At 46.0% G+C, this 13616-nt stretch overlaps 1 protein-coding gene across 3 annotated transcripts; it reads left to right on the top strand.

Annotated features, from left to right (window-relative positions):
• Positions 1-531: 531 nt before the first annotated feature.
• On the top strand, positions 532-11787 carry LOC136525524 (silicon efflux transporter LSI2-like). Of its 3 annotated transcripts, none has more exons than XM_066518484.1 (4): positions 532-694; positions 9259-10624; positions 10721-10910; positions 10993-11787. In XM_066518484.1, exons 2-4 carry the CDS (start codon positions 9398-9400, stop codon positions 11259-11261), a joined length of 1686 nt encoding a protein of 561 aa, XP_066374581.1. In that variant the 5' UTR covers positions 532-694; positions 9259-9397; the 3' UTR covers positions 11262-11787. The 3 variants fall into 3 exon arrangements, with proteins under 3 accessions (XP_066374581.1, XP_066374583.1, XP_066374587.1); XM_066518486.1 differs by lacking the exon at positions 532-694 and adding an exon at positions 8635-8724; XM_066518490.1 differs by lacking the exon at positions 532-694 and adding an exon at positions 8771-9178.
• The last annotated feature ends 1829 nt before the right edge of the window (positions 11788-13616 follow it).

Genomic DNA, 13616 nt, shown 5'->3' with positions numbered 1-13616 from the left:
CGTGCCGACCCAAGAAGTTGCGGGCCGTGCCTGGCCCGTGCCCGGGCCGGGGCATGCCGGGCCGGCCCGATGGCCATATATACCTCCAGACAATTCATCAGAGCAAGCCCAATAAACTTGGCTTTAAGCCATGCCACATCATCTCTAGACAAGTTGTAAAGACAAGCTCTACAATAGCTTGGCTCCTCACACAATCTAAAATTTAATTTTTTATTAAACGGGACCACATGTTGCACAGTAAAGAAAGAAAGCAGCGTGAGTATGATTCATTGCGGGACCATACATGGGAGGTGTGTTGCGCTCGGCGCCAGGTCCAGCGCCCATTTGCTTCTCTTTCCTCTTTTCTCTCTCTTCCACGTAGTATTTTGTTGAGTTGGCTTGGCTATAAGCTAAGCTGAGATGTATTATTATACCAGCCGATCGATTAGCATGCAGCAGAAGTAGACACTTCTCCGGGTCTCCACACAGAAATCCATATAAAAAGCCGCATCCAGATTACCCGAGATACTCCGCGTACGTAGTAGTTGTGCAGGCTCTGTGCAGTGCTGCTTCTTCGACGCATGCACATGGATGCTGCTGACCTCCCATGATCTTCGATCTCCACACGTACGGTACGGCGGCAAGCGAGACGCGTGTGGTTGCGTGGCGTCCATGGATACCTAGCTGCTGCTCATCTGGTTGATCTGAGACAAACGTAAGTTTTTCTACCGGATGCTCTGCACTCTCTTCTCTTCTGTTTAATTTCGCAAATAGTAGTCCTGGCAGACCTTCCTTTACTTTATGCATGTTATTTTTCTCAATTTGAAACTACTCTAATTTATGCATGACATGTCCGGGCGCATCTCGATTGACGATAATAATGGTTCCGTTCGCTTCGCTGAAAAAACAAACCGAAACACTGTTCCGGCTGATTTGTTGTGAGAGAAAAATACTGTTCCGACTGAAAAAAAAAACAAGCTGAAAAGGACGTATTATATGAGAAGCCAACGGGGCCATAATATGTGTGTTGCGTTGAGTACGGCGTAGATGCATGTATATGTTGTATGCATGCATGCATGCAGCACGTATGTACGTGTATTTGGTTTAGTAGTACTGGTCCTTTGGACCAAATCAATTCTTGGCGGGTTTTTCGGATATCAAGTAGTAGTAGTAATCGTACATGCACCTGCATCATAATTTTGCCGTCGACTAACCGTACGCTCATATCATGCGTGGTGATCTCACTGTTAGCTGCAGAACGTCGTCGTCCGGCCTCTCTCAGAGAGTACTAGCTAGCTAGCGAATTCAACCGCTAACCATGCTAAATTTCTTTGGAAATTAAAACAATATGAGAGATTCGTGTTCTGCACGAAGTCATGGCTGCGCACGTCGTAGAAGGATTTAGCTGAGCTAGTGCGTTTATCTGATTACTGTGCTTCAGTATAGAAAAGGAAAGGAAAGAGGTGGAAACATAATTTCAACGAGCAGCAGGATTTCAACGTTTAAAAAAAACATGTAAAAATATACAATTTCAAATGGAAACAATTATCTATTGCAAAAAAGTAATTTTTAGAGTAATATCTGGCTAGTAACATCGATTTATGTTATGAATGTAGTATATAGTATATTTTGATATAAAGAATGGTGAAAAGCCAGTAAGAGCCTTTGCCTAGTACACTATTTTGTTGGCCATGACCAAATTAAAACCAACGGCCGCCAATCCAGTACGTTATTTGAACTGCACGGCAACAGTCTGGCTGGTGTGTCTTGCCTAGTCCGGTGTTCACCGCTACACAACGTCCGTGCCTGCGTCCACCCGTCACCTTCACCCCTGCGATGGGCGATGGCGAGTGCACAGCCGGAAAAGGCAGGCATGCCGTTCGATCGGTTCGTCACGGACGCCCGTGTTCGGTTAAGTTGTACTTGTTGGCTGCCCTCGTTTGGACTTTCCGGTAGATGCGATGTCAAGAATTTTCTTTCTTTCTTTGCCTCATACAAAGTGCAAGCTCCCGAGTCCCGGCCACACGATTAATTGTAAAACAAGGTCGATCGGGAGATAAATTACTTGTGGCCGCAGTGGTGCGCTGGTTTCCGCGGGCTTTGACTTCCCGATCGGCTTTCTTCCGAGCTGCTAGCTTGTGCAGTTGTGCTGGTGGAAGACAGGGAGTGGTAGAACCGCAGAGGCCAGACAGGCGCGTCGCGTGCGTCCCTGTGGCGTGGCAGCGACGTGCCAGCGACCGTCGTCTCGTCGCCGGGGGGAGTGGATTGGACTGGCGACTGGCGCTGCTGAAAGGGGCCGGGCGACCGTGCGACCGAGCTGCGTGTATATTAGTCGTCGCACGCGCGCGCCAGCTTATTTATTGGATCGTGTCTCTCGGTTCTACATAAGCAGGTCAACAGAGTCCTCTTGGTCAACCTAATTTTTTGCTGGTTGGTACCGGTGTTAAGACAGCTGAGAAAGAAAAAAAAATCATGTACTAGGATCATCAGTGGTAGTAGTACAACTCAAAGCTAGGGGTTGAACCTGGCCTCAAACGTCGTCCTAGAGTCATACTGCGAAATTTTCAAAAAAGTTTCCGACGACTAAGGACATCCGAGGCTGAAAAATCACAATAATTGGGGTCAGAGATTCATGTATATTGGCCCCGTTCGCTTGTCTTAAAAATAGTTTGTTCGACTTTTTTTTTTAGCCAGAACAGTGTTTTTCAGCCAATTTCAGCCAAGTTTCAGACCAGCGAACAGGGCTGGCTGAAAAATACTGTTCCGGCTGAATTATTGTAAGAGAAAAACACTGTTTCAACTGAAAAAAGAAGCCGAACAAGTCACTTTTAAGACAAGCGAACGGGGCCAATAAGATATACATGAGTCTCTAACCCCACTTCCGTTTTCACAGTGGTTCGCGTGATTCGATCATGGCGCACGAGAGACACTTGCTTTTTGTCACATGAATCGTAGGGGCGACTCCACTCAACCCAAGTCAACACATTGCCGTGATATCCGTACCGTGGCCGCCTCGTTTGTCGTCGTATGTGTGTGTACTTGAGGCCACTAAGCTAAGCACGAGATAGAGATAGTTGCTATGCCCACTTGGTATACATGGATGCATGTATGCTTCCTTAACAGCTAATGACATGTACTGAAGACTGGACAGAGTAGTTGGATCTCTGGTCTCTGGTCCTATTGTATGTATGTATGTATAATTGAGTGAGTGGGGGATAAGTTGGCCACAGTAATTCGGTGTACATGATGAATCCATTAGCAATAAGGTTACATATAACGTTAGTAATATACTAACATAGGGTTATTAGAAGTTTATATTTTTCTTGGGTTACAAACAAATGGCATCTATCTGCAGCTAAAAGAAGTTACTTTTCAGGGAGTGATGTTTTCACTAACCAAATATAAGTTTTAATGTATGAAACTCTCTTCTTCCCTGCTATTATTGAAGCCACAAAGTTCATTTCCACTAGAAGATCATATATAGGTACATCTGTTCATGTTTTTAACCAACTAGCTAGGTCAGATTGATCTTATATATGTAAAGGGGTATTCTTCAAACAGAGGTTTGAGAAAGATGGGTTGTTTTAGTACTCTCCTTAGAAGGTAGGTGTTTATTAACTAAAAAATGTATGCTACAGAAAATAATCTCTTTCATCAAACCGCGTAGGTACTAAAGTCTTCGAATCTTGAGTTGAAAATTTATCCTACCAAAACTGACCATATATGTATGGATGCTTCCTTAACAGTTATTATCACACTGATGAAGAGTAAAGATGGGACAAAAGAGCCGGACATATATGGTCCCATTGATACAAGGTTGAGTGAGTTCAAGTGTGGTAGTTGTTGGATCACAATAACTTGGGTTCATGATGGATTTGTAGAAGCCAATAGGTGACATATGACATGCGTAACATATGGTTATTCAGAAGATTACGGTACTCTCTGTAGCTCTCTAGGGTTACAAACAAATGACATTTCTGTGCAGCTAAAACAAGCTATTTTCAGAGTTGATGGTTTCACGAAACCTAATATAAAGTCTAGATGTTTGAAATTTTATTCCTTTGTATTCTTGAAACCCTACAATCTGATAACAGGTACCACTGCTGAAGATTTTTTTTTTTTTACAAAGGAAACATTTTATTAACTCAAGATAATTACATCTAGTTGATACAACAATCTTGAGACCACCGCTGAAGTTTTGAACCAACTGTAGGTCAGAGTGATCTTATCTGCAAGAGGGTATATATGCTTCAAACAGATATTCGATTGACTGCGAAAGATAAGTCGCTTAATGTTTAAGTAAAGAAAATTGTAGAAAAACAATCTCTTTCATCAAACAAACCCCTTACGTGGTGAAATTATGCTCAGTCTTGAGTTAAAAAAAAAACCGTACCATCGGTGCACGGATGCTTCCTTAACAGTCAATATACACTGATAGAAAGTGAGGAGACAAAGTAAAGGAGGTCGATACACATATCATAGAAGGTTGAGTGAGTTTAACACCACTGAAAACTCTGAATACTTCTGTGTGTGAAAAAAGCCACAGAAAAATGCAAATACCGACAGAAAATATTTTTCTGACGGTGTACCGTTAGAAAATTACCCACAGAAATAGAATGACAGAAAAAATCGATTTTTTCTGTCGGTTCACCGTCAGAAACAATTTTTCCGTCGGTCTTATACGCACAAAAAAAATTGTGTTCGGCCAGATTAAAAATAAAATTTATGTGCATTATTCCTCACAAAAAAAAAGAAAAACCCGACAGAAAAAATCATTTTTCTGTTAGTGTTGTCCTGTCAGAGTTGCAGAGGTGCACTCATAGGAAAAAATGTATTTTTCTATCAGGTGTTAACAGACCACCGACAGAATAATATACACTTACCCATGTAGCAAATTAGATATAATAATTATTTGGAAATAGTAGCAACAGCATATTAAAATATAGACTGTCTATACAGTAATTTCATCATAACATATAAAGATGGAGTCCAAATATTCAGCACATTCATTCATAGCATTCAGGCTACATGAAGATGATGTCCAAATGTTCCGACATCAATACATTCAAAAGCATTACCATCTCATCTCAGCAGTTCATGAATTTCACTACTGATAACTACTGCTCTACTATGCTAACAACCGGATCGATGTTGCTACCATTGAAAATGAGCAGCTCTTAGCTCTTTCATTGCTGCTCCTATTGACCTGCAAATAAAGCACAGTAAGAAAGATAATATCAACTTGGCATACATCAGGTAGTAAGGACAGCTTTGTTCCAGGTAGTAACTTGGTAGCTAACTTTCAGATGTCAAACTGTAAACCTTCCTAAATTCCAGATGTCAAACTGCAAATCTTCCTAAATTCCTAAGGTAGAAAGCAAAAAAATTAGACTCCTGACTACATAGACAAACGCATAGAATGTTCCACAAAATCTTAAGAACGTTCACCTAATTACAAAATCGTTGCTCCTTACTGCATATGTTCCACAAATTATGAATAAAGGGTACTGAACACAGATTTAACATATTTAATTTTCTTTGTGTTGTGTATACTACTGAACACAGTTTAATTTTCAACAAATACTAAGTGCTGACACCAAGGTCCATCTGCTATTCTAAATAGCATCACACTATGCAGAGTTGCAGACTGGTGCTGAATGATAGAGCTAACTGACATTCAGGCAATGGGAAAAATCATAGCATGAAGCATAAATTATTTAATCACTGAATCACAGCAAAAAGCACATACATACTACAATTATAAAATCTCACGGATCTCCCTAGCTTTTATGCACATCCAGTTTGCTTGAACAACTACTAGAAAAAGAGGCACAACTTAACATTTGGGTAGCTATTTACAACTGCATACAACTCTGTTTCGCACAACAAGAATGGGGGAGAATGGGATGCACATAACTGATGGGAGCTCGTCACCGGCAAAGGGCCCGATGGAGGAGGCAACGTGGAGAAGAAGGGCTGCCATGTCGTGGATCTGGCCAGAGCTCATTGTGATGCACATACCTGATGCACATACAAGGTTACAAGATGTGAACAACCTGAGCTACTAATTTCCAAATAAGGCAATCTGAATGAAAAAATAAACACCAAGGAAATTTCTAAACTCTACTTATCAACTACTTCACTATTAAGTATGCTACTAATCCATTGATCAACCATGTCCAGAAAGGCATAACTTAAAACATGATAACTATAAACCTGAGCCATATCATACTGCTTGTAGCCTTGTACCATTGCAGAGAAATACCAATGATTGCAAACTGCTTAACTGTTTGGCTTTATGTCATTGTTGACCTAATTATCTAGTTTCTAGCCCATATTTCTTATCATCTTCCATCTCACTATCTCTTCACTGTCCCTACAGATGCAGAGAATGAGACTACTGTGTTGCATATAAACCATAGAATGTTCCACCAAATATGACATGAAGTGATCACAAAGGAGAAGGAATATGGAATTCATGAAAATATGTAGGCAATGCTGAATCCATGAATCTATTTTGTGACGACACATTCAGTAAAAAAAATAAGTGCTAAAAATAGTTGACTTAACCACACGGACGCACAAACTCATGAGGTTTCCTTCTGTTAAGCAGCAGTTCCCAATCAATCAAACTACTAGTGTCTTTAGGATAGACTCACAGTATTGAGGAGGCCTGGTTCCTTTTTCCCTCCCCGAATGAACTACTGAATGTGCTGTGATGCTAATATTTTCCCTCCCCAATGAACTCCAAGCTTAGTTGTAGGATCAAATTTGCCTAATAATTAATTCAGAAGGGAGGAGTGGAAGACTACGCAGATCTAGTAGCAGTACTTGAGCAAAAAAAAAACAAAATACATTGATTTGGTACCTCGCTCGTCGCCTCCATGCCATGGACCTGTGCAGAGAAGAGACGATGCCATGAGAGAGGGGTAGTGGGAGGAAGGGGATCGGAGCTTGCCTTGCTAGATGCTGGGGATGTTGTGGTAGCGGCATCCGCGGCTCGTCGACCTCGACGTCGACAATCCCCAGGGGAGGAGCAGGGTCGCGCAGCAGCGACAGGCACCGCCGGGAACTGGTGGGCCACGCATGTCGTCGGGGGTTGGGGAGTCGTGCACGATGCCAGGGGGTAGGGGGCTCGAGATCCGCCTCCTCCGCCATCTCCTTCGGGAGCAGCCTCTGGATCTCACCGTGGGCAGGCCCGTGCTCCGGATCTAGTGGCGGGACAGGGGGCAGCACGGACAACTTCACAGCCTGGCCAGGGGGTGGCCAGCCCGGCCAGGGCATCTGCGACGGAATGGGCAGCAGCAGCCGTGTTGCGCGCAGCTGCGGCCTGCCCGGCAGCCTGGCGGTGCGCCCATCCATCCCCGACCATCGGCGACGGTGGCCGGCATGGCCAGCGAAGCCGGCTAGGGCACGATAGCCTACCTAGTGTGAGGGCGCGCGGCGCGGGAAGGAAGAGGAGGGGGCGCTGGTGCTGCACGAGGAGAAGCTGGGAGCAGGGGAAGTCACCATGGGAGGAGCAGTAGGGAGCAGCGTCGGCGTCGAGAGAGAGGGAGCCCGCGAGAGCGAAGACCGAGACTCCGAGAGAGAGACCATGGGGCATGCACGGGAGGAGATTGCTCACAAATCCAACAAATTGTTCACAAATCCATAAATCTTTCACATAATTTTTAAAACTATACGAGACATATGTCAATTTATGAACAATGTTCCTACCACTTTGTCGGATGAAACAATGACCAAATTAAAAGTTGTAGATCTTGATGAGTTCAACAACTTTTATGTTCATGACTTTTTCAGCCGAAATCATTTACTATTTTAAAATATTGTTTGAAGTTGTCATTTCTGAAAATTCAAATTTCGAATTGATAAAACAAAGTCACATGAAAAGATGACCAAAATAATAGCTGTAAGATCACAATAAATTGATAGAGCATGATTTTAGAAAACTTTAGGAAAAAAATTATTAAATTTGAAGTTAGTATAAGGGCGAAAGATTAGTTACAAGTTTTAGTGAGAGATTAAAAAGAAAAAGTGCGCTTGTTTATATGAAGTTAGTATGAGGGCGCTTGTTCTATTTTTCTATGTGTGTTTACTTTTTTCTGTACGTTTTATAGAAACCTATAGAATAATTGTAATTTTTCTGTTTGTATTGGCACACACAGAAAAATCATGCAATTATTTTATCAATTTTTGTATTTTTTGTATTTTTGGAACCCATAGAATAATTACTAGTTTCTCTGTGTGTATCGAAAAAAACACAATGTGAAATTTAGGTCATATACACGAGTATTCGATTTTCTAGTAGCGTAACGGTGATAGTTGTTGGATTGGATGACAGTAACTTTGACTAATTCGTGATGAATTGGTACAAACGCTTATAGGTAACGTACATATGACATGAGTGACGTAGGTTATTCACAAGGTTACGGTACTTCTTCTAGGGTAAAAATGCAGTGTTCTTGACTTTTCACCTCGCCACACGAAACCAGACGGGCCAATTTTTGAAAGAAAAAAAAAACAGACGGGCCCAATAAGCAACCTCACCAACAAGCCCAGCCATGTCCTCCGTTGACGCTGCTGATGTCAGGCCTGTCTCGCGGACGGACACAGCGCCGGACCAGCAATAAATACCCGTCCCAAGTCCCCCAAACCTGGAGGAGACAAGTAATATCCATTATCCATCGATCAGCGCCAGCAAACACAGCCGAGGCCGCCGCGAGGGGTAAAACCGAAGACGGCGAGGTGAGCACTTGAATCCCAAGCGAAGTGGAGTTCCCTTCCATTTCCATCCCCTCGTCACCAACTCATCAGCGTCACCGAGCGGGCGAGTGGTGCGGTGGCATGCGGCAACCGATCGATGATCCTTTGATTTGCACGCGTGTCTGCACCGGCGTCCGCGGGCGCCGTGGCCTATTTCTGGACGTGCTCCCGCTGACCCGATCGATTCATCGATCTTCTTCTCTGGTTCTATACTAGCTGCATATATACACGCGGCACTGCTCACGGCGAGGTAGCAGCACAGCAGTGCATATCTAATCTAGCAGACGTGACAGTTACTAGCTGTACTGGCCATTGGTTCTCGCGGCTAGGTTCCAGTGCCAGCCGCCAGTCGCTAGCTGTGGCCCGCCTAAGGACGCATATTCCCGGCTCGGCTGCGCTGCGCCAAATATCAGTCACTTCATTCCCGGGCGCCGTGGTGGTTCTGCGCGCGTCGATTACCATTTTAACACCTACTAGTTGTTGTTGACGATGCTTCTCTGTGCTCCGGTTTTGCAGGATCTAGCTAGGCAGCCAGGAACAAGCTAGGCCCCTCGTCCCGGACCACGCGGATCGCACGAGAGCGCGCGCGCGGCATTAGCCAAGTCCTCATCGCCGCCGGCCGGTTTAACGACGCGCGCCGAACCCACCCAAGACCATGGCGCTTGCGAGCACGGACAAGGTGGTGCTGGGATGCATCGCGTTCACCATCTTCTGGGTGCTGGCCGTGTTCCCCTCGGTGCCCTTCATGCCCGTGGGCCGCACCGCGGGCTCCCTCCTGGGCGCCATGCTCATGGTGCTCTTCCGCGTCATGACCCCCGAGGAGGCCTACAAGGCCATCGACCTCCCGATCCTGGGCCTCCTCTTCGGCACCATGGTGGTGAGCATCTTCCTGGAGCGCGCCGACATGTTCAAGTACCTCGGCAGCGCGCTGGCGTGGCGGAGCCGGGGCAGCAAGGACCTGCTCTTCCGCGTCTGCCTCGTGTCCGCCGTCGCCAGCGCGCTCTTCACCAACGACACCTGCTGCGTCGTGCTCACCGAGTTCATCCTCAAGCTGGCGAGGCAGAACAACCTGCCCCCGCAGCCGTTCCTGCTCGCGCTCGCCTCCAGCTCCAACATCGGATCCTCCGCCACGCCCATCGGCAACCCGCAGAACCTCGTCATCGCCGTGCAGAGCGGCATCACCTTCGGACAGTTCCTCGTCGGCGTCTTCCCGGCCATGATCGTCGGCGTCGTCACCAACACCTGCATCCTGCTCTGCTACTTCTGGAGGTACCTCTCCGTGCCGGAGAAGGACCAGGAGGGCGGCGCAGCCGCGGGGCCCGAGGTCGTGGCCGACGAAGAGGTCACCTCGCACAGGTTCACGCCGGCGCGGATGTCGCACGCCTCCTCCGTCAACGGCGGCGTCGACGTCGACTGCATCAGCGAGCCCATTCGACGGACCGACAGCCTCAACAGGGCCGACACGCTCAGCATGAGGAGCCGGAGCTACAACTCGGAGGGCGACATCCAGGTTGCCATCAGGTCCAAGCGCGCCTCCAGCATGTCGCAGGAGATGGTGGAGGTGTCCACCGTCTGCGACAGGCGCGACGACGGCGGCGGTGCTGGGCCCAGGAAGATCACCAGGACGACCAGCCACCAGCGCAGCGTCATCATCGAGGACGCGCCCGAGGCTGACGCCGACGATGGCCAGAAGGGCAAGGACGGTGGCGACGTGAAGGAGAAGAGATGGAAGGTGCTCGTGTGGAAGAGCGCCGTGTATCTCACCACCCTTGGGATGCTCGTCGCGCTTCTCATGGGGCTCAACATGTCCTGGTCTGCCATCACTGCTGCTCTTATCCTCCTCGCACTTGATTTCACTGACGCACAGGCTTGCCTGGAGAAGGTACTGTCACTGTTCTGCCACCTAAATCATTTTTAGTCGGCATTTTTATTTCACATAGCCATGATGCACTGATGATGATGATTTGCGGCGCTACAGGTGTCATACTCTTTGTTGATCTTCTTCTGTGGGATGTTCATAACGGTCGACGGCTTCAACAGGACTGGCATACCCAATGCGCTCTGGGAGCTGGTCGAACCGCACTCGAGAATCGACAGTGCCAAAGGCACGGCGCTTCTCGCGGTCGTGATTCTTGTTCTTTCAAATGTGGCCTCAAATGTCCCAACTGGTATTACTCCTCACACGTTGCTTACCTTTAATTTGCTTTTAAATGTTACTGATGATGCTGAATATTTGAAACTTCGTTTCAGTTCTGCTGCTGGGCTCAAGAGTGGCAGCATCAGCAGCTGCAATCTCCCCAGAATCACAGAAGAAAGCCTGGCTCATACTAGCATGGGTCAGCACGGTGGCCGGCAACCTGACTCTCTTGGGCTCAGCCGCGAACCTGATCGTCTGTGAGCAGGCGCGGCGGGCACAGTTCTTCGGGTACAACCTCACCTTCTGGAGCCACCTCCGCTTCGGCTTGCCGTCAACTATCATCGTCACCGCCATCGGCCTGCTCATCGTGGCCAGCTACTGAACCCACACAAGGGTCACGGCCTCGCACTAGCTGTGTAGCCTGCAGGCAGGCAGAACGCTGCAGGAAACAAGTAAACCAGAAGGAAGGAAACAGCTAGTGGTGCAAATGGTAATGTACCTGAGAAGGAGATGTTGTACCGTACCGATAGGTCTTTGTTGTACGTTGTAACAGTTTTCATGTTTGTGTAAGTTTGTTTCGCGCAACCGATGCCTCAAGGCGTCGGGTTGCCCATCTGCTAAGGCAAATAATGGGCAAGATTGTGTAGATGGCATGAAGTAGAGGCCGGCATGCACCCCCTGTTCTAATAAGGCGAAAACTTGGTCTACCTAGTTCAGGTAGGAGGGCTGGCGAGATTGTATGGTGAGTTTCTCAATTTGGTGGTGTCAAGGGACTGTTGTCGTCCTTGTGTTTGAACTTCTCTCCGTGAAGAAACAAGGTTGTGCCATGCTGTACCTGGACTTTGTAACTTTGCACTGCGTTTGCAAAACGAAAAATGTTACAATTTGCCTCAAGCAATGGGCACATAGGAATTCCTACAAGTGTGAAATATGATGAAGGCCTGAATGGCGAACGAATGGCGAACAGATCAGAAAATAAAACGTTGAAGGCCTGAATGGCGAACACATCAGAAAAATTGCAGACAAAAAATTGAGCAACGCCTACCAGGGGCCTCGAACCCACGACAACAAGCAGCCCGTTTGGTTGGCTGGTTCGTATCATTGCTGGTTCGTGAAGAAGTACTGCTGGCTGGTTTGTGTGAGAGAAAAATATTGTTCCGGCTGGAAATTTACGATCGTTTACGACAAGTCATAGCCAAACGAACATGCAACAAGGTTTACAGCAAGTTAATGATTTTTTATTTCTAACGTTATTTAAATAATTCATCTAATCGCACGCACAAGTTTGGACAATGGCTTAGCGACTGTGTATCTATGGATCATCTTAGACTCTTACTAATTTCAAAGGTACTCTCTAGTGCATTGAAACATATCCTTCTCAATGTCATTTCCCCATCTCATAGTGCCTTTTATGGCGGGAGGAGGACACTATACGACTCATAGCATAGCAGATAAAATGGCATATTTCATGATACAAAGAAAAGACTTTGGTACGTGTCACACCCCAAATTTATATTTTGGGATGTGACTAGAAAACACTAAAAATAAAACAAAAGGTTTTTACTATTTGATAAAATTTTCTAACTTTAGCTTAGTTGTCAACATTTTAGATAGTGGAAAAATGTGTGTTTCTAAAATTTTTGCAACTCAATTTAATGGTTTGTTGCATTCATGCCTTTGCATAGTGTTTATGTATGAAAAATGAATTTAAATGTTTTCAAATATGCTTAGGGTTTGATCCCGACCTCATCTTTCGAAGCACCACCAAATCTCTAAATCCCTAAATATGAATCAAGCACCGATCAAATTTCAAAAACCCTGATCAAGTCATTGCTGAGATCCTACTAAAACCCCAGCCCGACCATCTCTCTCTTTCCATCATGAAATAGCAGCCCAACTTATATATTTTCTGCTAATGGGCTTAGACCTCTCTCTCTTCTCTTTGCTTTGATCCAAGCCCAAACTAGCCAAGCCACCCCTCCTCTCTTCTCTCTTCCCCCTGACCGAATTCTCTTCCTTTTCACGTGGACATGCAACCCTCTCTTCCTGGTGGCACCTCATCCTCCACCACAAGCACAAACTGCAACATCTAATTCTTTCTTAATCACCTAACCCCGCTTCCTTCATCCTTCCTCTTCAATTCACCATTATTTCTCTTCACTGCAGTGGAGAAAACCATGGCAGGCTATGTGCTGCTCCAACGCCTCTTCCCTCCCTTCCTCATGCAAAAATAATTCCTCTCTTAATTTCCTTCACTCCATCAATTGCCCCCTCTTCTCAATTGCATGCAATGGCAGCCGTGTCTATTCCCTCTCTTACTCTCTTCTGTTTTTACATGCAGCCCTTCCATCTTGTCCTCCCTCTTCCTCACTTCATCAGGAGACCATCTCTTTACCCCTGCGCAACTTCCCTTCCCTCATGCAGAAATAGCAACATCATATAGTTGTTTCCTCCCTTAATTCCCTTGGTCACACCTCTCTTTCATCCTCTCTTAAGTGTGCTCCTTTACTCCATCATATTCAATTGCATGCATGCAAAAAACAACCAATAATATCTCCTCCCCCCTCCCTCACGTGAGCAGATCATCACATCTCCTACCTATGGCGCACCTTCTTTTCCTCCCATGCAGAAACTGCAGCAAATGTTCCTCCCTTAATTCCTTTTACAACCCTTCTTTATTCTTCTTTACCACTCTCTAACTGCATATGAGTGAAAGTCTCATGAAAGTAGCCATGCA

The sequence above is a fragment of the Miscanthus floridulus genome, chromosome 2 (genome assembly GCF_019320115.1).
Source record: "Miscanthus floridulus cultivar M001 chromosome 2, ASM1932011v1, whole genome shotgun sequence".
In the NCBI taxonomy this organism is placed as follows: domain Eukaryota; kingdom Viridiplantae; phylum Streptophyta; class Magnoliopsida; order Poales; family Poaceae; genus Miscanthus; species Miscanthus floridulus.
Note: the sequence above shows the minus strand (reverse complement) of the source record. Positions and strands in the feature narration are given on the sequence as shown.

Bases quoted from the DNA above. Each gene is read 5' to 3' on its own strand.
- LOC136525524 (XM_066518484.1), top strand. From the start codon at position 9,398: ATGGCGCTTGCGAGCACGGACAAGGTGGTGCTGGGATGCATCGCGTTC. The intron at 10,625-10,720 runs GTACTGTCACTG...GCGGCGCTACAG, and splicing joins CACAGGCTTGCCTGGAGAAG to GTGTCATACTCTTTGTTGAT. The intron at 10,911-10,992 runs GTATTACTCCTC...ACTTCGTTTCAG, and splicing joins GGCCTCAAATGTCCCAACTG to TTCTGCTGCTGGGCTCAAGA.